The sequence below is a fragment of the Ailuropoda melanoleuca genome, unplaced genomic scaffold, assembly GCF_002007445.2.
Source record: "Ailuropoda melanoleuca isolate Jingjing unplaced genomic scaffold, ASM200744v2 unplaced-scaffold11384, whole genome shotgun sequence".
NCBI lineage: Eukaryota > Metazoa > Chordata > Mammalia > Carnivora > Ursidae > Ailuropoda > Ailuropoda melanoleuca.
Genome location: NW_023179820.1, coordinates 4,960,394 through 4,983,368, shown reverse-complemented (window position 1 = coordinate 4,983,368; position 22,975 = coordinate 4,960,394). Strand labels below are relative to the sequence as shown.

The following is a 22,975-nucleotide window of genomic DNA, read 5'->3' as shown; positions in this document are numbered from 1 at the left end:
TTGGGTTGACCATTCACCTCACGGAATGTGGCATCCTCAGCCCTGGGAAAATACCAGATCAAGGTGTTAAGCAGTGCAAAAAAGGTGCATTTACACTTTCTACTTACCTTCTTCATTGATATGATTTGCTTTCCTTTTGGGCACCGGTTTAGACCCTTAAGCCACCACCCTTTGGTGTGCAATGGAAATGGACTCCAAATCAGTAATCATTGCATTACTGAATTCTAGAGTTGGGGAGTCTCATTGGGTTAAAGCCCTTCATCTGATAAAGTGCAAACCTGAGTCTATGAGAAGTAATTGAGGTGTCCACAAGCCCAGACTGGTTAGAGTGGCAAAACCACATTCAAACCTAGTTATATTTTTCCCAATCCCCGTCATCAATAAATTTAGCATATGTTCACAAACTCAAGATGCCATTTGAGTTGGATCTGTATATGTCAGTGTCGTGTGTTTTGTTTTTGTTTTTCTCATTCCTCTTTAGTGTTTCTGGATGTCCTTTAGCAGATAAGACTCTTAAATCCCTAATGGCTGCTAACTCTCAGGAGCTTAAGTAAGTATTAGAATCATGACCTCCTAGATTTTCATTCACTGTGTTAAGACTCCTCTCATTGAAGACCCATGGGGGTTTTCACTAACAAGCAATACATCATGACTGACTAAATTATAACCAATGCATTCTTTCACCACAAAGTCCAAATGACTAAAAACAACTCATTGTAATTTAATTTAGTTCATTTGCTTGCTTTGGGGATTTTTTTTCTCTGTAATATTTTTTAAAGTAACAATGGAATAAACATAATATTTTTTCTGCTGATTTCATAATTTATACACTAAATCAGACTTACTGAAGGTGTGGCAAAACACTTTCATCATCTAATCTTAAGCAAACTATATAATATTTTACCTTATGGGAATTTTGAATAATATGCCTGTCCTTCAATTCCAAGACCTAGACACAATTTTGGCTTATTTCAACCTAGGATCTCAAAGCCACATGTATATTAACTTCTACTAATTGATTTTATTTTTCTTATTCTTCTTTTATTCCAAATTCCTCACTTTTTTTCACATCATATTATATTACATATAGAATAATAAAAAGTTTTAATCTACCTATGTCCTTTAAAATATAATAGGGCATAAATTTAGAAAAGATAAACAATAACATTAAACAAAATTAATGAAACTTATTTGCAATAATAATATTTTAAGAAAAATGAGTGCCACTGAGTCTAATGATAAAACAATATTTGTATTAGTAGAATCAATATTTGATGTCTAAATCACAAGTAAAATTTCAGATATTTTATTTTCTTAATGTTTTGTTAGTCTTCCCATTTTCTAATTTGTTTAAAATTCTTTCTCTAAAAATTACAAAGAATAAATTTGTGAAAGAAGATGTGAATGTGATATTAAGCAGATATAAAATTTGGAAATGTTAACACCAGAAATAGTGAAAGGAACTATGAAATAAGCAACTTTTCTCATATTCAATATGTAAAGTACCATTTGACTGTGTCAGTATAGATTCTGGAAATCATGCTATAGATTGCCATTTTTCTAGACTGAAATGTAAGAATGTTAGGTTGAGACATGACTGACAGATTGAAAAGAGAGGAGTGCCAGGCATTCTTACTCAATCGGACTTATTTATCTTACTCAGTATTTATTATTTAATCTTAATTGTTCTAAACTTGTATATTTCTGTACCTTAGTAACAGCTATAAGTTCTCTTAAGTAGTTTCTCTAAACTTTATTTCTAGAAAAAAAATGTTGATAACATATTGAAAACATGTAGATTGAGAAGTTCTACAGTAATATTCAGTATTTACATGTTTTATACAGCCATCTGATAAGTAATATCTTTAGCTTTTTTCTATAAAAAAAGACATTTATTGACCTTTTATTTAGATACTCAGTTTTTGCTTTCAAGTGTATTTTAAGCCTATTCCTACACAGCATTCCAAGTAGAATTGGATTCCCCTTCCTCTTTTCCCATTTTCATTCCAAATTTAGTGGTTGATTGTAGATAATAGCTATGGGTAGACTTTCCAAAAGGCCATTTAAGTTGGGCCATGAGGCAGAACAGACCAGGTGCAAATGACTTAGGTTCTTTGACAATTACGTTAATATGCCAAGTCTCTGGAGCTCACACATACCACTGTTGTTCATCTGAATTTAATGGATTATTGTGGTAGTGGAGCAAATCAAAGAAAATAAATTATGCACAAAAACAACTTGGAAAACTTTTTTTCTTAAGCAAAAAAGAAAAACTTACAGAAGGCCAGCAGTAGGTTATGGGCCAAATATTAGGTTCCTTCCAAAATAAAGTTTAAAAAGAAGAAAAAAGAAGGTAGGATAAAAGCTAATACATTGTCTGCTAAGCATCACCCAGGAGATAGGTATCTCAACATTTTCTTTAAAAACGTATTCTTGGCCAAAAATTCATTACATTTAAGGAAAAAGAGTCCCACACAAAGCAATTCATCGTGTTTAGTGCTATCTGAATGTGTCATGATCCCTCTCCCTCCACCACAACCATGCGGCCCGCGTGCTCTGTTCCTTCGTTTTCCAGGTGTCCAACCCCAGGTTGTGATGGTTCAGGGCACGTGACTGGAAACTACGCTTCCCACAGAAGGTAAGATCAATTTCATTTCTGAAGTAGGGAAATCAGAATGCTGACAGCAGTGGCCAGTGAGATCACGTGGTTTGGTTTTGTTCTTTGTTGTCTGCATATTTAGTTTGTCCGGCTGCCCTCGTGCCAGGAAAGGTAGTGTCAAAATGACTCCTACAAAGGAAGAAAAAGAAGACCCTGAACTCAAGTGAGTGTGGTAGTTGAGGTGTGGTCAGATGCAGCTTGTTGGTCAAATGGGCGGGACGTTGGTTGGGATGCAACTGAGCATTGATTGAGGTTGGGGGGGGTAGGACACCCTTTTAAAAGCAAGGACCCTTGAAGCGCCAGTCAGAGCATTTAAAAGCTTGAGAAAATTATCTTTTTTTTTAAGATTTTATTTATTTATTTGACAGAGATAGAGACAGCCAGCGAGAGAGGGAACACAAGCAGGGGGAGTGGGAGAGGAAGAAGCAAGCTCATAGCGGAGGAGGAGCCTGATGTGGGGCTCGATCCCGTAACGCCGGGATCACGCCCTGAGCCGAAGGCAGACGCTTAACCGCTGTGCCACCCAGGCGCCCCGAGAAAATTATCTTATTCCTAGCCATGTGTACACAGTTCTTTGATAATGCAAAAAAAAAAAAAAAGTAAGTTTATGCTTTTTCCAATTGTTTTAAAGAAAACAGCATGGTGGAAGTACAAGCATGACAAATATGGTAACATTCCCCCAAAAAACTTTAATTTTGGTTAAGGTGAAATTTTATCTTATATTTCTTGCTCTACAACATATCTAAATGTGTTATTGAGGCATTTAAAAACCAACATTCCAGTGCTATGGGCAATGCGCTGTGTAATGTAGGGCAAAGCGCTTAACATTTTCTACCCGTGGTCTTTAGTTGGAGGCAGCATAACACAGTCTTATGTAATTGACTCTGGAGCTAAAACGTGTGGGTGCGAACTTGACTCCACTTCTTGTAAAATAGGTGGCAAGTAACTTAAATTCTATAAACCTCATTTTCCCCACTTAGAAAATGGGACAGTAACACTCTGTGCCCAGTTTGCAGTGAAGATTACAGGAGATAATGTGCAAACCTGGCTTAGCTCGGGCCTGTGGACCACTATTTCTGCTAATACAATGCTGTTTTGCTGGTTACAGTGGCATTTTTAAAAACTTTGATTCCACCACTTGCCGTCTGTATCATATGGAATTACCCCTGCCTTCTTATTCACCTACTTACAGCACTTCATGTCAGTTATCTAGTGTCTCCCAGCTGGTAATGTCTCTGCTGTGTCTCTCTAGATGTCCTGTGATAGGGTGTGACGGCCAAGGTCACATATCAGGTAAATACACGTCCCACCGCACAGCTTCTGGCTGTCCCCTGGCTGCCAAGAGACAGAAGGAGAATCCTCTCAATGGGGCCCCCCTCTCCTGGAAACTGAACAAACAAGAGCTACCACATTGTCCCTTGCCAGGCTGCAATGGGCTGGGCCATGTAAATAATGTTTTTGTCACCCACAGAAGGTAACATTTGTTTTCTGCCTTTTGTTGTGTTGTTGTTGTTGTGATTGTGTGTCACCTCAATGGCTTTGGGTTGAGGGGGGAATCCCTCGTTGAGTTCATGAATCATAGCCTTTAGATGGTGCTGCAAATCTTGCCAGATAGACGTTTGACTCCTTTGAAGAATGAAAAATACTATTTCCTCTGTTTCTGAAAATTTACTACATAGTTTTTAAGTGCTGTAGAAACTGCATTTGTTTTTTGTTTTTTTGTGTTCTCAAATTTGCTTATGCTGCTGTTTTTTAATGATTTAGTCTTTTAATGGTTCACTTAAATTTCAAGTGGTAGTATTTACTCCATTGGGTAGTGTAATTGTAAACTTTCTCTTTACATATTTATGTCCCTCCCTCTTGTGAACTGGCTCAATTTCAGGCCAAATTGTAGTTATTTTGCTGCTGGGGAGATGTGACTCATCCCCAGCAGCCAGAAAGAGACTGACACAGTGACTACTAAGTATACGACAGGATGAGAGAGATTTAGAAAACCCTTTATAGTTTCACGATGACTTAATTCCTTTATCACTGAGTGTCATGGATTTCAATGGAGTCCTTTGTTAGGAACACTGATCTTAGTCCAGCTTTTGGTTCACATCTATGTAAAGAAAAAGCGCTAGAAGATTCACTGCACACTTCTCCAATCAAGGAGGGCCCTTCTAGTCTTCTGACCCCTGTGCGTGATGCAGATTTTAAAATCCAATGAAGCTTTAGTGAGTCCTGATGCTTTGCTTATGAGCAGTATGCAAACGGAGCGAAGCTGGGGCATTCTATATTTTGTTTGGTTTTAAAGACACATATCAATGGTATCAGAAAATTAAGCCTTCTGGGAATTGCTGTTTTAAGTGGATATACAGCCACATCTGCTTGTTGAGAAAACCTACATTTTTTAAGTGGTTGATATTTTGATTTTCAAATGCGTGGTCATGCTCACAATAGCCCACATTGTTTTATTCTGAGTTTGAATCCTCATTTCATATTTGGGAGCAACAATCACAAATCAAGTGTGCCTAATGGCATATTAACTGCACAGTAGCTTGACTTTCTTATCATGGACTCGGTAATACCCATGTTAACACTGATAATGAAATGTTAATGCTGTCCTATGATGAGCACATCCCTCAGTCAGCAACAACAGAATTGTCTTTAAAAATCATGAAGTTTTAAATGATGACACTAAGGCTTGGTGAGGATAGGGAGCAATAGGGGCTCTCACCAACAGTGGAAGAGTAAATTGACAGAGCCGCTTCAGGAAGCAAAGTGCCTTTAAGGAGTCCAGTTAAAAAAGAGCAAAGGAACATGCCCTGCTACCCAGACAACGAGCTGATGCCTCTGAGAGTCTCCTGCACGCTGGAGCCCAGACACATGTCTGAGAATGTCTGTGGTAGCATTGCTCTCAAACTGGGAACAGCCCACGTGCCCACTAAGTCACGCGCGTAAGTAAACAGTGGTATCTCCAGGGGCGAGGAGGGCTGCCACGCAGTGTTGACAATGAAGAGGTGTCCTGGGCGAATTTTAGAACACAGTGCTGAGCAGAAAAAATTGCTGAAGGGTATGTGTGGCATGATTCTGTTTCCAGAAAGTTAAAAACAAGTAGCAATATTGCATTTAAAAAGCTAGGGAATCGTTAACCTACGATTCAAGACAATGGTTATGTTTGGGGACAGGAGAGGCAAATGTTGAAGGCACGGGAGCTTCAAACAGGTTTATGTTTGAAGGTAAAAGGTATTCACCTTGAGAGTATTCGTTAAACTGCAAATATACACTGTGTGTATCTATGTATATATTACCTATTTCATAATACGAAAAAGAAAATTATGAGTTCAAAAATTAGGCTTCAACCCTAACGCCAAGATATTATTCTCTAGGAGAAAGGAAATAATTATGTGTTAAAACAAGTGAATAATTCAGATTTCACTGTTCTTCACTAGAGAGTTCTCTTGCTACTTGAAAGATTTAAGAGACTGAATTTACTTTGAGGTATTCTCTTTAAGGTGGAATGCTTCTCTTTACTATATATAGAATATAATGAAATAATGTAATAAAGTGCCTAGCTTATAGCCTGGCACATAATGGTGTCTGACCCAGACTATTTCCTTTACCTTTCATAAAAATTATATTAACATATGTGTATATATGCAATAATTTATCAATAATTCATTAAAGTAGGAATGACTTATGCTGATATAGCACAATTTAACCTATGATACACTTTTATATATTCTGTATTTTGCCCCTCAAATCCCCGGGGTTGTTCAGTACTCTTTCCCAGCCCTGACAATAGCTAACATCTATTCAGGGCACTCTCTGTTCCAGTAGAGAGCACTGTTCTAAGTACCTCAGGTGGTTTGTTCCTTTAATCCTTTACAAAACCCTGTGAGTTCCAGAGGTAGTACAATTATCCTCCATTGACAGAAGAGGACAAGCACAGGGAAGTTCAGGAATTGCCCTTGCACACAGCGCTGGGACAGCAGAGCCCCTATCGTGAGCACCGCTATCATCCACATCCTTGGTGTTCAGTGGATCCGTGTGCCAGACTCACAGTCTCTCCCCAGCCATTCTCTATGTCAATTTTGTAATTTTTCTCACTCTAACGTGCAGCAAAACGGGAGTAATTACAAAACTTACCTTAGCGGATGGTTCGATCCATGCCTTTACCTCAGCATAGTATTTACGGACTAATTATTTTAAAACCGTGTTTTAAGTCTTGCGTGACAAACTTCTACTTTGAAAAAATAGCAGTCTGAGAAGACAAATGTTTTTATATTAAAGCATACAAACACACAGACTTACACACACACAGACTCACACACACAGGCACACACTCACAAAAGATGGATGTTTGTAGCTTCCGACTAGAACTTCTATGACAAATTGACCTCATTTAGTGCTGTGCCGTAACTGTCATTTTTGAGGGGTTTTTTTTGAGGTTTTTTAATATAAATAGTAATGTCCATGTAAATTGTATCATCTGCTATTTCACTTTAACAAGGCAGATGAAGATATGGTTTAAAATTGCCATGATATGTGATAAAATTGCAAAGTCGTCAAAACCATAAAAGCCATTTTTCCTGCCTTTGCAATATGGACCCCAGACTTTGACAGTGACACCCCAGCCAACCTCCACCTTTTCTTAAACAGCAGATTAAAGCCCCATGGAGGATGTGGCCATTCTCAAAAGGAAAAATGACTTTTTATAATATTTTAACATCCCGATTTTTTAAAATTTAAGATTTGTTTTATACCCTTGAAGATGTAACTACATTGGAAGATGCAAACCATTGAGTGAAATTGTGAAACCATACCCTCACTTTCATAACTTAACTATACCCTTAGGTTCTAAGCCACACAGCTGTGCACACTTTCTTAACTCTCCTTACCACTGTGTTGCAACTGGACATTTATTGCCTTGCTGTTGGAACAAAGCAGATTGTTCAGAGGATAGAGTCAGGAAAGTTCTCCTGAGCTATTAATAGCCATTACCATTGCATGACAGGTGAACTTACTAACAGGTCATTTTTTTTTGAAGATTTTTTTGCTTTATTTGAGAGAAAGTGAGTGTGGGGAGACAGGGAGGGGTGGGGGAGAAGGGAGAGTAGGAGAGGGAGAGAAAGAATCCCAAGGAGGCTCCCTATTGACTGTGGAGCCCATGAGGGGTTTGATCCCACAACCCTGAGATCATGACCTGAACCGAAATCAAGAGTTGAACACTTAACCAATGGAGCTACTCAGGCACCCCACTACAGGTCACTTTTAAAACCCACCTTACCAACTAAATATTAATCCTGTTCATGACTGTTTTCTGAGAACACAATACATGACATAGAATAAGACAGACTTGTGCAAACTTTTCAGAAAAAGAAAACAGATAATGAAGCTTATATAGGCCACACTTCACAGTGAGAAGCTTACAAAATAGAAAAATCTGGTTCATCTTCTGTTTGTGCTTTTTCGTTATTTTCTTTTCCTAAGTTAAATATTTCATAATTTATCAAATTTTGGCAAATCACATAGTCTTCTTTTTCTATGTGGTATTACATATCTGTTATTTTTAGATTTCATATAATCTTCATGTAGAATAACTTTGAATTCACTTAAAAATACATTCACAGAGTACCTGGGCAGCACAGTTGGTTAAGCAACCGACTTGGTTTCAGCTCAGGTCATGATCTCAGGCCCCACATCTGGCTCCACACTCAGGGAGGAGTCAGCTTGTGATTCTCTCTCTCCCTCTGCCTCTGCTCCCCCCACTGAAACAAATAAATAAATTTTAAAAAAAAACCACATTCATATAGTAAACATTTATTAATAGCCATGCTTTAGAAACATTTATTTTCACTTTGCCAAGTGTCTAATGTTTGAATTGAAAATGATTATTTTGTACATGAATTGCAACTAAATTTCTGTGGGGAAAAATATTCTAAGTGGCTGATTGTGACAATTTTTAATGTTATTTAAAAATTTTATCTCCAAAAATACAACAAAATGGCGAAAGAATGAATGGTTGCTTAGAACAACAAAATTATCTCATCATGTACTACAGCAAACAAATTTTGTTCAATGTTGTCACTGTCGTTTGGGTGCAATTTAAATAAAATAGATGACATTAACAAAAGGAAGTGCAGCTGAAGAATACAGTTATTAAGGACAAGGTGTAAACCCCAGGGCAGAACAATACACAGCCTGCAGGGAGCGCATCTGAATATATGTATGATGGTTCTTTTCATTCTCCTCTGAGGGTAGAGATTTTTTAAATGAAAATTAATGTTTTAAAAGTTAAAGAATCAATTAGAAATGTTCCCATGCCCCAAACGGTATGCAATATACCTGTTTATTTTTATTATTTTGGGCTTGTATTATTTGGGGTCATATTATTTTGGGTTTGTATTAATTTGAGTCATTCTGTAAAGACCACACTGCAGTATGTAAAAAACAGGAGGAACTAGATTCTGCTTTATTATTCATGGAATTTTGACTAATTTGGAACAATTCTTATTCATAATATATATTACTATTTTGCATTTACAGAAAATAAAGTAACCACTCCTAACAAAAAAGGCACTTATATAAATGCAGAATAGTAACATTTTAACGAAATTAATTAAAAGATAATATCAGCAATAGCTATTTGAATTTTGATTTAAAGAGCAAAAACACAAAACATAATTATATTATCTGCTTTAGTGTTCATAGATATTAGGTGTTATCTCTACAAAGAGACTGTAGATTGTAATGTAATTAGTAGGCAGACAAAGACTTAGTAAGTGGTGAATACAAAACTTTCATTTTTGTAAGAAGTAACGTGTTAAAAAAAGAAGTAAAATGTATTTCACACATTGGTATAATTTCTATTCTCACAGCTTGTCTGGATGTCCTCTAAATGCACAAGCCATCAAAAAGGGCAAGGTCTCAGAAGAACTAATGACCATCAAGCTCAAAGCAACTGGCGGTAAGAGCATAGAGCTAGAGGCTGCCATCCCCACCAAGGCCTCAGCTGCAGCTCTCCAAAGCGTCCACATGCCAAATTATTCTCTATAAGGGAAGTGCAGTTTTAATACACAAGAAAGATGCTTTCCTTGAGTTTGAACTAAAACCGCAACATCATCTAAAAATAATTTCTTGGGTTTTTTCCTTTCCTTTGTCGTAAGTATCTCTAACAAAGAAAATCAAGCATTGCTATTCAAAGGATTAAGACACACCGGCTGAAATTTTGTCCTTCAGTCCTCAGAATGACAGCTTTCGCGTGAGCAGGAGTGTGTGTGTGTGTGTGTGTGTGTGTGTGTGTGTGTGTGTTCCTGGTGTAAGCCTTCATTCAAATTTCAAGAAATACAGTTTTTGGCATCTGTCTTTGAATCCTTAAATTTTGTTCCATCCTCAAAATATTTTTATGATGAATCTGGATGATTTAAATTTATATCTGTATTTCCCTAGTGTCAATGCCTTATAGAAGTTAATAGATGCGGTTTCTGAGCTCTATCTTTGGATCCTCCAATTTTCCTTTGGTTCTTAAGTGCTTTTCCTAAGATTTCCTATCAATATCATCTCAAGGCACGTGTTGTTTCCTTAGATCATCATTCTAAAGTGTCTAGAAACAAGGGCAAAGCATTGCTTTACTTTGGAGATTGATGTGATGGTGTCTTTGGCACATAATTGGAATGGAGTAACCGTTTTTACTTTATTTCTTTGAAAGCATTGCCCAATCTTTTTAATTTGCCTATGATTTTTTCAAAAGAAGATACGCAGTATCTAAGGGAGGGAAGCACTTTTGAGCTTCCTATTTCCCTTCAGAGGCTTTCATCTGCTGTCAGATGCATTATCTAAAGTGGCCCCTTGGGGGCCTGCTCTCCCTCATGGAGCCACCACTAAGAGGTGAAGGGGGTCAGTTTGCCTGTGGAGGAGAGGCACTGGAGGTTAGGGACTGTGCTAGACGTTCTTTTCAACATTTAGGTGCTCAGTAAAAGTGCTTTCTCCAGATGTTTTCATTGTTCTTGGAAATACTCCCCACTTCTCAACTGCCTCTTAGCACATTTTCTGTGAAACCGGCACAATTAAATATTTATTTATTTATTTGTCACCTTCTTTCAAGCAGTAGTTAAATGTTGGGGAGTGCAATGCTACATTTAGAAAAAGCTACTTAGAAGTTAATTAAAAAAAATGAGACAAAAGGAGATCAAAGATAAGAAAGCAAGGTGGGACAAGCCTGAAGTAGTAGGAATGTGCGAAGCAAGCCATTTCACAGTGGGTAAAAAAGGATCTCAGATTTGACTTTCAGCTTTTTAGAGGCCAAAGCAAAAGGAGAATGTAATCACTATGAAAATCACACTGTCAGTGAGTAAATTCAAAGCAAAACTTTCTCTGAAAGTGAGGGTATGAAGAAAATATTTCCTATGAGTCTTCGTTATAAGAACACCAGCAACACCTTTAACAGTAAATATAATAGAAATCACAGGCTGTTCCTAATGAGGACAAGAACAAGACAGTAAGCTTTTGGCACTACAGCAAGTTATAGTGAAGCTTTGCAGAGTGCCAGTGAGATGTGGGCCGGGTGCACACAGCTCTGCTGGGCTGTTCAATCGCCCCAGTGGATGGTTATAGTAACCTGGGAGCAGCTGGACTGCACACACATCTTTCAAAGGGTGCTTTATAAATTGAGCGTCTTCAGCTGAGCTTTCAAAGGACATGGAGCAACAGCAAGGTGGCTGGAACACATTGGCAAGTGTATGATGTGCATTTACTCTAACTGGGCCAGGAAGCTGGAAAATTACGTTTTCATAATCTAAGAGCTAGAGGCTGATGCGCATCTGAAGCCTGAGAACCTACAATGACTTGTATGTGAAGAAAAATCCTTCATCCGAGTTCAAGTCAGTGGTCAGTGGAGGGTCAGGGAGGACCTAAAGTCATTTGAGGTTTTCTCTAATGGCGTGCCATCCCCTAATCCCCTACCTTAAAGCTTGGACACAGCCATGGTTCCCTAGAAGACTTATAAAACAGGTGTAATCCAACATTCCCCAGATCCTAAAAAGAAATCAAATTGCAAAAACTATAACGTGCATGTGACTTTAAACTTCTTGGTGTGCTATATTAAGTTAAAATAGGTATAAATCATTCAGGCAATTGATTGGTTTACATAACATGTTAGGAGAATTTTACCTACAAACCAGTTAAAACATGGAAGGTCGACACCATAAATGTCTACTTTTATTTTAGAAGAATTAATCCTTAGTTCTCCCTCCTTGCCATAATTAAATTGCCATGCTAATTTTTAAAATTTTTTTTTTAAGATTTTTTAATTTATTTATTTGACAGAGATAGAGACAGCCAGCGAGAGAGGGAACACAAGCAGGGGGAGTGGGAAGAGGAAGAAGCAGGCTCATAGAGGAAGAGCCTGATGTGGGGCTCGATCCCACAATGCCGGGATTACGCCCTGAGCCGAAGGCAGACGCTTAACCGCTGTGCCACCCAGGCGCCCCCATGCTAATTTTTTAAAGACCATTATTGGTCCTTGATAATAAAATTAGAACATCTGTACATGAATGAATACTTGTTTTTCTGTTTGTGAGACAAATAAAAGTTAGAATGGTTGACCTATATATATATGTTCTTATATTTAGTAGACCCTTCTAGTTCTTTCCATGTGTCAAAGTACCATGCTTTAAATATTGTGATACATTATTCTTTTCTGGATAGAACTCTATCTAACTACTTAAAGCTCCTTATAAGTTGAGCATATCTACTATATACAAGTATTTACAACACTTATAAATTTATACAGAATATAAAGTATCATTATAAATTATGTAATCCCTAATTATGTATATTAGGCATAGATTTGTACCAAGTAAAGAAAGCATATTCTTTTGCTTTTAAACAGGTAATTTATAAAAAAAAAAAAACAACAAAAACAAAAACAAAAAGGGCTGCTGAGATAGTTCCACTAAAACATTTAGTGGAAAGTTTATATGGTTTCCTTGGTCAACAATACATGGCTAGTCTAACCCAGCACTCCACTTCTACTTTCTATTCTATTGTGCATATATCTGTCAAGGAACATCAGTGCAAACATTTAACTGATAATTTCAAAGCAGATTAAATATCCATGAGTAAAGGTAGCATTATAATGGTTAAGAGAGCATATTCTGGAACCAGAGAGCTTGCGTTTTAAATCCCAGCTCTACTGCTTACTACTTAACCTCTTCATGCCTTGGTTTTCCCATCCATAAAATGAGGTAAGAAGTGTACCTGCCTCTTGGGATCCTTAAGAGAATCAAATGACTTCATTTTTGCAAGTGCAGTGTGAAACTCAAAATCTGTGGCATCCTCTCAATTCCACTCAGTGACAGAGGCTCTTAAAGACTGTGCACGGGGGCGCCTGGGTGGCACAGCGGTTAAGCGTCTGCCTTCAGCTCAGGGCGTGATCCCGGCGTTGTGGGATCGAGCCCCACATCAGGCTCCTCTGCTATGAGCCTGCTTCTTCCTCTCCCACTCCCCCTGCTTGTGTTCCCTCTCTCGCTGGCTGTCTCTGTCTCTGTCGAATAAATAAATAAAAAATCTTTAAAAAAAATGTGCACGGAGAGGAGGTTGACAGATAAATAGATCAATAGAAATAGATAAGGTTATGTATTCATGGAAAGACATTACAAACAGATTGGCTAAAATACCAACCCTCCCCCCAAAATAAAATATCTCCCCAAATCCCAGAAGTCATAATGAAAACAGTTCCCTTATTCATTAATTGCCTGAGAGTTTATGGAGTGCCTATTATGTCTTAGATCCCATCACAATGTTTCTGAGTTCTCATTTCGTGATCAGACCTTCCCAATAGGCTTCTAGGTACCTTTTATTCTTAGGCATCTTCCAAATGGCCCCGTCTTAATCAAGAGGCTTGAATGTCCTCACTAACACTGGTTGCCAAGGGAATGTAATCCTAACTAGATCTCAGTACCAAGAACCCGGGCTCTCAGTCTTCTCGCAAGCATCCATGACTTAACAGCCAAAATTAAACTCTTGATTTTCCTGCTAGAGGCTTCTGCTCCCCTAGGCTCCCACATCCCTGGAATACCACTAGTTGCCCAGCTGCTTGAGCAGAAACAGATAGTCTCCCTTGATTCCTCCCTTCTCTCATCCCCTTCCTCCCTTTCATCACAAGCACTGCAAATCCCACCTACAAGTTTTATGTTGAGTCCACTTCTATTACTCTTACTTCCACTGCCATGGGGCAAAGGACCATCAGATGAGCTGGGACCCCAGTGATAATCTCCTAATTGGTCTTCTGATTTCCGCTGTGTCTCCCTTTCTCCCCATTCTCTACTCAGAACTGAGTTATGCTTTTGAAAAGACAACCAGATCACATCAACTCCCCTGCTTAAAATTCTTCACTGGCTCCCATTGCCCGGAGAAAAAACCCAAGCTCTTTGTGAGGTCCCCCATGACCTGTTTCCTCACTCACGAGGGCCTTCTTATAGTCCTGAGATTAGAATTCCAATTCCCTTCCCACCCCAGGCCTCTGTGCTTTCTATTCCCTCCCCTGGGATGCTCATCCTAACCCAATCCCAATCTTTTCATGTGCCTACCTTTTTACTGTATCACTAAAGTCTCAGATTAAAAGAGGGTTCCGCAATGAGAGTTCTCAAAACACCCTTCCTGTTTCCTTCATAGCTCTTCTTATTTTATCCATGCTTCCTTGCTTATTGTCTGCCTCTGCAGATATTATGTAAGAAACTGCCATCTTCTGAAGTGGAATTTTATTGCAAAGAGACAAAAAGGAAAAACAATTTGGCGAAGAAACATAGCAATAGAAGTTTTCATTTGCTCAAACCAGAAAAATTGCAAGTGCTGACAGCACCCAAAATACCTGTTTAATTGGTAATCTATGCTCCCTGGTGTTGTCAAAAACAAGTATTTCAATCCCACTCGTCTGAGAAAAGATCCTGTTCTAAGATAACAACTAGTAAAACTTGGTGCTCAGAATGCAACTATGTAAACAGTCAGGGCTTACATTTTTCTTAACATGTTACTGGTAAGAGTCATTCATGTTGTTTTGGTGGGCAAGTGGTGTGTTTCCAGGCTGGGCTTTTGTGAATGTGTTGTGTTCATCTTGTGCGTGCCTCCTCTTTGCACCCTCACCTGTTTGTCTCAGGTATGTACCTAGGGATGGAATTGCTGTGTCACAGAGCATGTGAAGTTCACGTTCAGGGGACAATGAAGTGTTTTCCAGAGTAGTAACCCCAGGGCAGTGTAAGAGGCTAGAACTCTTTCAAGCAAATTCTCTCATCCTTGCTCTCATGAATTCAATCCTATTAAATCCAAATGCAGAAATTTACATTTATCCCTCCTAATTGTCGTCATCTCTTTGGTTCAGATTCATTATTCAGTGCTGTTAAACTCACCTCACATCCTGCTTCTGTCTTCTTTAATATGAGCTACCGTTCCCAACTTTAAAAAATACTTAAAATTTTTTTTAAAAAATTTATTCCTTCCATAAAATAGTGATGGGAAATAACTCCCATTCATTGAGAAACTATTATACGTTCAGCACTTTGTAATTTATTACATTAATTCTCACAAAATAGATTTTATGCCTATTTTATTGAAGAGGAGACTGGGGCACAAAGAAATTAAGTGTAGGGCAGGTTCAAGAACAAGAGTCAAGGCCAGCATTTGAAATCCAAAGCCCATGTTCCTTCTCCTAGATTGCATTGCTCCTTCTCCAACTCCCCATAGGGAACCCAAATTCTGTGTCCCTGGACTCTAAGCCCCCTGCCAACACCCCAGCTCTGCCTCCAGTGATGATTCATAAGGTCCCACACAGGTAGTAAATAGCTAATCAGCATAATTCGTGTCATAACTGTTCTTACAACACTGTGTACGAGAAGATGGGCAGGCTCTGGAATTCATTCCTAGATCGGCCTGTTGCTCTGGACGCAGACAGGTTATACAGCCTCTGTCGGTGGTGTGTATGGCCTCACTTAGTGTCTGTAGGATTCAGTGTCTTCATATGTGAAAGGGTATAATGGAACATGCCCCAGAGCATGCAGTGAAGTTCAAATGAGAAATTATCTGCAGACATGTCTAGCAGCACACCTGGAACATAACAGTGCTACATTAAATGGTATTACTTTTCTACTCTCTTTTCTTACAAAGGAACTCTTTAACCCACTTTTTTAGAATCTTGGATATGGATTTGGGTAAAAATTCAACATTTCAAATTAAATTCTAATTTTCATTTAGCAAACCACAAATTTAAACATAAAATGACTCATATTGTCGCTGTCTCATATTTTCTGTTTGAACTCATATAGTCTGACTTTTTGTAGGTTTAGAGAGTGATGAAGAAATTAGGCATTTGGATGAAGAAATAAAGGAACTGAATGAATCCAACCTTAAAATTGAAGCAGATATGATGAAACTTCAGACTCAGGTAAGCACAACAGTAACACAACAGAAAAGCTATCAGTTATCTTTAACATGATAGCAATCATCAGCAGAGGCAAAACATTAAACTGTTAAATGTGGTGTTAAAAAATAAACTGATATCTTACAATGAATACGCTGAGCATGTCTCGACGACACCATTACTGTCATGCTTGGGCAAGCAGATCACCCTGGGCCATCACTGATTGGCTACCTGTAGGCAAAGCTACTCATGTTTTTGCCTTGGGCGCATTAAAGGCTTAGAAGCAGATAAAGCCAATCACCCTGTAACTAGAGTCCTGAGAGTGCACGATGCTTTAGAAAGATTGTTATAGGGAGATATGAGTAGTTAGTTTTATTCAAAATTCAAATAGACAGAGCAACTTTTCACACTTAATTTTTCTAGAACATCTCTGAATGTGTATTTGTTAGAAACAGGTCTTTTTGGAGATTTTTCTGGATAGATTACTGAAAAATCCAAGCAGCTTCTTAATTCTGTATTCCCCTATGTAACGTCTGCCCCATCCCGACTAAATGTGCCTAAGTGGAAATTAAAATTTCAGTCCAGGAGTTTTGTTTTGTTTTGTTTTTTTAAACACTAATAATGACTATATCGCAACAAATCGGAAGGAAAAGAATAATGAGGCAAAGCCTGGGCAGAAGTTTCTTTCCCCCTTCTTCTTTTTTTTTTTTTTTTTGAAGATTGTATTTATTTATTTGACACAGAGAGAGAGCACAAGCAGGGGGAGCAGCAAGCAGAGAGAGAGGGAGAAGCAGGCTCCCTGCTGAGCAGGGAACCTGATGTGGGATTTGATCCCAGGACTCTGGGATCACTACCTGAGCAGAGGGCAGATGTTTAACTGACTGAGCCACCCAGGTGCACCTCTCCCTTCTGTCCTCTCCTGAAATGCAGGGTTTTTGGGTCTCAGGTTACTGAGATCATAAGTCCTCACTCACAGCAGCTTAAGACAGAAGGTTTCAGTCCATCTGAAACACAGGTTTGGTTTCCTTACCCTCTGTGCCCAGTGTCATAATCTTTCAGAATTAGCAACCAGGTCTATAAAAGAGCTTGATGGATTGGTTTATGAATCATGGGACTCCTCTTGAGAACCATTAGTGAAGACAACAAGAGCCTCCACACTCAAGGAGCTTAAAGTCTAGAAGGGGGAAACAGAAAATAACAAAAAAAGAATCATAAGTGACAAATTACACTGGATGGGACAAAGGCACAAGGAGAAGTGGCCAGATTTCAGTATAAAATAGGACAGGGGCACCTGGGTGGCTCAGTGGTTAAGCGTCTGCCTTCAGCTCAGGGTGTGATCCCGGCGTTATGGGATCGAGCCCCACATCAGGCTCCTCTGCTGTGAGCCTGCTTCTTCCTCTCCCACTCCCCCTGCTTGTGTTCCTTCTCTCACTGGCTGTCTCTATCTCTGTCAAATAAATAAATAAAATCTTTAAAAAAATAAAATAAAATATAAAATAAAATAAAATAAAATAGGACAGCTGGCTTGGCCTCAGGAAGAAGGACATATATGGGCAGATACTTGAGAATCTGAGGGAGGTAGTCAAACAGGTATGGGGTCAGAGTGTTTAAACAGTGAAAACCACAAGTGCAAAACCCCTAAATCTCGAGAAGGCTCAGAGTTCTCAGAAAAAGCAGAGTGAGCGCAGCTGCAAGCGAGCGAGCGAGGGAGGAATCACAGGAGATGAACCCCAGAGGTAACACATGGAGTACCCCAGGCTGTTTTTACTCTGAATGAATGCAGACCATTGTGGGGTTTTGAGCCAATGGTTAACCCAATCATATTTGACCTATATATATTTAAGAGACTTGTATTGGTAGCAGTGTTGAAGACAGGCCAAGAAGAGATTGCATGGGGCCAAGCCAGGTGCAGGGTCATCCATGAGAAGGCAGTCACAGTCACTCGGGTGTCCGGGCCCAGGGGCCGTCAGTGCAGGTGAGGACAGTCTCCATCTTGGATATTGTGAAGGAGGAGCCCAGTGGCTTTACAGTGTGAGAGAAAGAGAGCCTTCAGAGATACCTCGAAGGCCTGAGCGATGTTCGAGTTGGGAAGGTGAGAACCATGTGTGGAGCAGGTGTGGGGGAGAGTAGCAAAGGCTCACTCTTGAACATGCTGAGCTTGAGATAGCCACCATGTAGCCATGTGGAGATGTGGAATTTGCAACTCATGGGAGAAGTCTGGGCTAAAGATGTAAACTTGGGAATGTGATTCCAAACTTAAAGCAATATGATGGGTTGCAGTTTTATGAGGAAAAGTTGCAGAGTACTCCTTGGCAGTCAGGGTCGGCGGATGCCTTTCCTTCAGAATCCAGCTGCTCACATTCCCGAGTTATTTCCATTTCAGATCACATCTATGGAGAGCAACCTAAAGACAATAGAGGAGGAGAACAAGCTCATAGAACAGAACAATGAGAGCCTGCTGAAGGAGCTGGCGGGCTTGAGCCAAGCTCTTATCTCAAGTCTCGCCGACATTCAGCTCCCACAGATGGTAAGTCCAAGGCACCTTGACTGCTCCATTGCAGTGCCAGCGCACGGTCACCACGAGGGCTGCCCGTCAGTAGCCACACAGGTGCAGGCCACGCTCCATCACGTCTGACAGGCAACAACCTCCCTCACAGGGGCCATGACAGATATACATTAAATTACATGAAAACCAGGGTTTTTGGTATTGCAGGAATCATTTAAAGGTGAAGGTTTATTTAAAACTTGCTTTATAATGTAACATGAAGGTCAGAGGCCAAAGCTCCCTCACTAAAAGTTTATTTCCAAATAGAAAGCTTAGAAGGTTTACTGTCATTTGTGCCATCCACCCAACTCAAGAGCTGTAAAAAAAATATTTTTTTAATTTAACATTAAGCAGGAAGAACATACATAAGTTTTCATACGGAGTAAAAAAGTGAGCAAGTCATCGTTATTTTCAAAATCTAAACATATATTTGAGTTTTGGCAACTATTTAAAATTCATAGATAATTAGTTCCTGTCACATTTTCATAAATATTACAAACATTTGGAAGAGATGCTGCATTGTTGAATGCTTTTAATTTCCTTAGTGCTTAGAACAAGTTTTTTAAAGCTGCAAATTTTGTATATAGAATGATTTTAAGAAGCAGCAATTTAATGAAAAAATATGATTGGTTTACCTGAAAGCAATAAATCCCTCAATTTACTCAATTTTGAAGCATGGAGTTCTCATTTTACCCAATTCCAAACGTGTCTCTTGACAATAAAAAAAAAATCAATAATGTAATAATAAAGAACACAAAGGAAAATAAATTATTACTTTATGGCCAGTATTAACGGAAATTATTGGACATTATTATAATATTATTTATGAACATTGCCTAATTCATACTTGAAATTTGTATTTGTTACCATGTTTTCCTTCACAAATGCCATAAAAATAATTGTTACCATACAAGAGAACTTGTATCTTGTAGAGCTATACGCAAGGCAACCTAGTGGTGATTTTTAGGACCGATTACACTAAATGTTCACACAGACACCAAAGACTCAGCTTTGGCCTTCCCATCCTGTAGTTGAGGAAATTTAAGCTCAGCGTTCATGTAATTTGATCAAGGCTCCAAAGCCAGAGGAGCCTGGGTTTTTGTGTGACCTTTATCTACTCTGCTGCCTGTTACAAACTCTCCACGAAAAGCATGACACAGCAAGGGCAGAAACTGAAAGGGAACAGAAAACCATGATTCGACGATACTCATAATTCAGATCAGTATTTTGCTGAGCACAGCAAGATAATGTTCAGATTTAGCAAGACTACCTTCTAAATAACAGCAATAATGTTAACCTCCTTCATAGCTCTAGAATTTAGACCTTCTAGAAGTCCTTTCTTCCAAGCGTTTTGTGAAGCAAGTAAAGCACATGTCACATGTTTTCAAAAAGGTGGGGAAATGGAGGCACCGGGAAATGGTTAGTAGCATGCCCTTTGTGTGTGCAGTTCCCTTGAGGCTCACGTGCAATTTACATGGATCAAGTGACCACTCTCTGAAACACCACATTAGGCAAAGGAGCTACCAAAACACACAAAAAGGATAAGAGATAGGCACATCTTGACTTGGTGAATCTGATGTGCTACCTGGAACAGAAAAATACAAGAATATATTACAATGATGCCACAAGAGAAAAATGCCCAAAAAGGTGTCTGAGGATGAAAAAGGAAAAATTTCCACCTGGTTAGTGAGCAACTTGTTCAGATCTTAAATACCTTTAATTCCAGCCCAGTGTTATCAAAGGAACCACCTGGTTCAAGCAAAGCCCTCCTTCATAGCCTCTCCGACATTCCCCTGGTGTAGACAGGAGGTCTGGGTTATGCTGAGCATGTGCAGTTGAATCTGAGGCAGCCTCCCCGGGGAAGTAGTGCAGCTTTGAGGGGCCCAGCTCAGTAGCCAGACATCTACCTGATGCCGCTCCAAATTGACCACAAGATATTGACAACTACAACAATCCCATTAATGGAGTAAAGAGAGAACAGATGACTCCCAACACACTCAGTCTCTTTCCATCTCCCCAAACTCCAGCAGCCATATGGATCCTTCCCTTCCCTTAAAGACTCTGGAGTCAATGATAACTCTTTGTGTTACGTGGTCCTCTTTTGTCCCAGCCTGAGTGACTCTGATTGGTTCAATGTGTTTTGTCTTCATTTAGGGGCCTATCAGTGAGCAGAATTTTGAAGCATATGTAAATACACTCACAGACATGTACAGCAATCTGGAACGGGACTATTCCCCGGAATGCAAAGCTCTGCTGGAAAGTATCAAACAGGCAGTGAAGGGCATCCATGTGTAGGACCACAGAGCTGCCGGGCAACAGAAATTACAAACAACAGTAACACAGACGGATCTGGAAGGGGCTCCTGTGCTGCTAAGGCACGTAGGTTGCCGTACTGAATTTACAATTGCAACATTGCACTAATTTTTCCCCCAGCTGACATAAAAAGGAAAGAAAAACTATGATAGACTCTTTGGATTAAAAGCAATGCAGTCAAATATTAGATCTTATTTATTTTCATATGTTTTAATTTTATTTCTTCATTGCACTCTTCTGGTTTTTTTTTGTAAAGTATATGTAAAATAAATGTGACATTTTTATATTTTATTTATTTCTAATCAAAGAGTTTTTTATCTTTTAACTGCGTTTTGAAGTCTGCCATATTTTTACAAGTGTGTTTATTAATTTATTTTCCAATAGAATTTAAATAGAAATGCTATTCTCAAATCACATACCTTGCTGGGTTTAAATGAAAAAACAAAAAAGTAAGAAGGAAATCTTTGTCTAAGGACTGCACTATGGTCCAGTTTGATTTTTATTGCACACTTCTTTTCCTCCCTTTCACTGGCTTTTGTATTTATAAATGGGCTTGCCGTGAGGTGCGGGGAAGAAATAAGAAGATAAATGGCGCCCACTAGTGGGAAATGCGCACTCACAGAAGCACAGTGTACTGGAAAACAGCCTGTTCAGAATTTGTTAGCAATAATTAAATATAGCAATCAGCAAAGTATTCGACTTGGCTGTACGGTTTTAGTTAATATGAATTATTTATTTGACATGTTTTAAAGAAACATAAGCTTTTTTAGTGATGCAGATTTGTCTGTTTTTCAAGTCATATCAGATAGTTGGCAACTCTTATCCCAAGATGAGAAATAAGACTTGATGTGACCAGCCAGGCTTTCCTGCCATATGTTGGTACAATATACAAGTGACAATATTGATGTAGATTTGTACTTAGCAAATACAAACACATCCAAATGGAAAATTTTGTAGATACCATATCCCCTGAAATAGCATTTATCTTACTGGGTGGACTGGAAAGGAATGGGAAATATAGTAACACGTGAAAAAAACATTACTCCGATCCGAGTAATTAAACACTGCCGACATTGTCTTACCTTCCTTAGGCAACAGGAAAACTTTCAATTTGATAAAAAATCTTCCCACAGAACTACAAATGCTACAAAGTATACACACTCACACCCACAGACACACACCCACAGAGAGACACACTCATATACACTCACACACACGTGAAATTGAGCCCGAAATCTTGAATTTCTGGATGGATCAGAGTTTAGTAGTTGCTATAGTAAAGGCAATGTCTATTTCAGGGATTGTAAAGTAGTTAAACATTGTTTCAAAAGTTTTTTTATATTTATTTTTTTTAAGAAAAAGGTATAGACAACCAGCTAAACTGCCTTTTTGGTGTGCACACACACCTCGTGTGCAATGTGCCTCCGTGTAAATGGACACTTGAACTTAGTGTGGGCTTAATTTTCTGTGCTATAACAAAAGTGTTTATTTTTTATTAGCCTCATGGATATGTAGATTGAATGTGATGGCACTCACAGGCTTGATATAGTCCACTGTTATTACTGTTACCTGCACAAATGAAGAGTAATATCAACAGTAATTCCACTTCCATGACACTGTGGTCATTATTATGTACTAAGTGGGGCTTATCTTCGGTTTGGGGTTCATTTGAACCCATGAATCTTAGTTTAGTGAAAATGAGATGTCCTGTTCTTAGGTAGGAACGGTGTTTATTTAAAAATCATTTTAAAAAAAAAGAGCTACCATATGTGCTGTCTATTATAAATGGGACACCAAACAAAATTTTCTATTAAAGTTATGTACTTGCAAACATTTTGCTATACAGTACTTGATAGATGCATACAAATAAGTTCACTTATTACAAAGACAAAAAAGTTTAATTTGCTAAATATTTTAACAAGTTTGTTATATATTTTATTTAATTTAAAAGAAATCTCTTACCAACCTATGTATTTATTATTATAATTTACTATGACTTCGGGTTAATTTATTTGTGTTTGCATAGTTTGAGCAGACTGTTTTGTGAGGTATGTTTGTATTT

The 22,975-nt window shown here is 38.6% G+C and overlaps 1 protein-coding gene across 2 annotated transcripts in view; it reads left to right on the top strand.

Moving 5' to 3' along the window:
- Window positions 1-22,093, top strand: part of ST18 (ST18 C2H2C-type zinc finger transcription factor) — a 107,893-nt gene extending 85,800 nt beyond the window's left edge. For both annotated transcript variants that reach the window (XM_034650148.1, XM_034650147.1), the window contains 8 exons: window positions 482-550; window positions 2,576-2,638; window positions 2,742-2,822; window positions 3,912-4,133; window positions 9,523-9,611; window positions 15,976-16,079; window positions 18,439-18,582; window positions 20,755-22,093. In XM_034650148.1, coding sequence (XP_034506039.1) covers window positions 482-550; window positions 2,576-2,638; window positions 2,742-2,822; window positions 3,912-4,133; window positions 9,523-9,611; window positions 15,976-16,079; window positions 18,439-18,582; window positions 20,755-20,895 — 913 coding nt within the window. In that variant the 3' untranslated portion in view covers window positions 20,896-22,093. The remainder of the gene's footprint in view (window positions 1-481; window positions 551-2,575; window positions 2,639-2,741; window positions 2,823-3,911; window positions 4,134-9,522; window positions 9,612-15,975; window positions 16,080-18,438; window positions 18,583-20,754) is intronic.
- The last annotated feature ends 882 nt before the right edge of the window (window positions 22,094-22,975 follow it).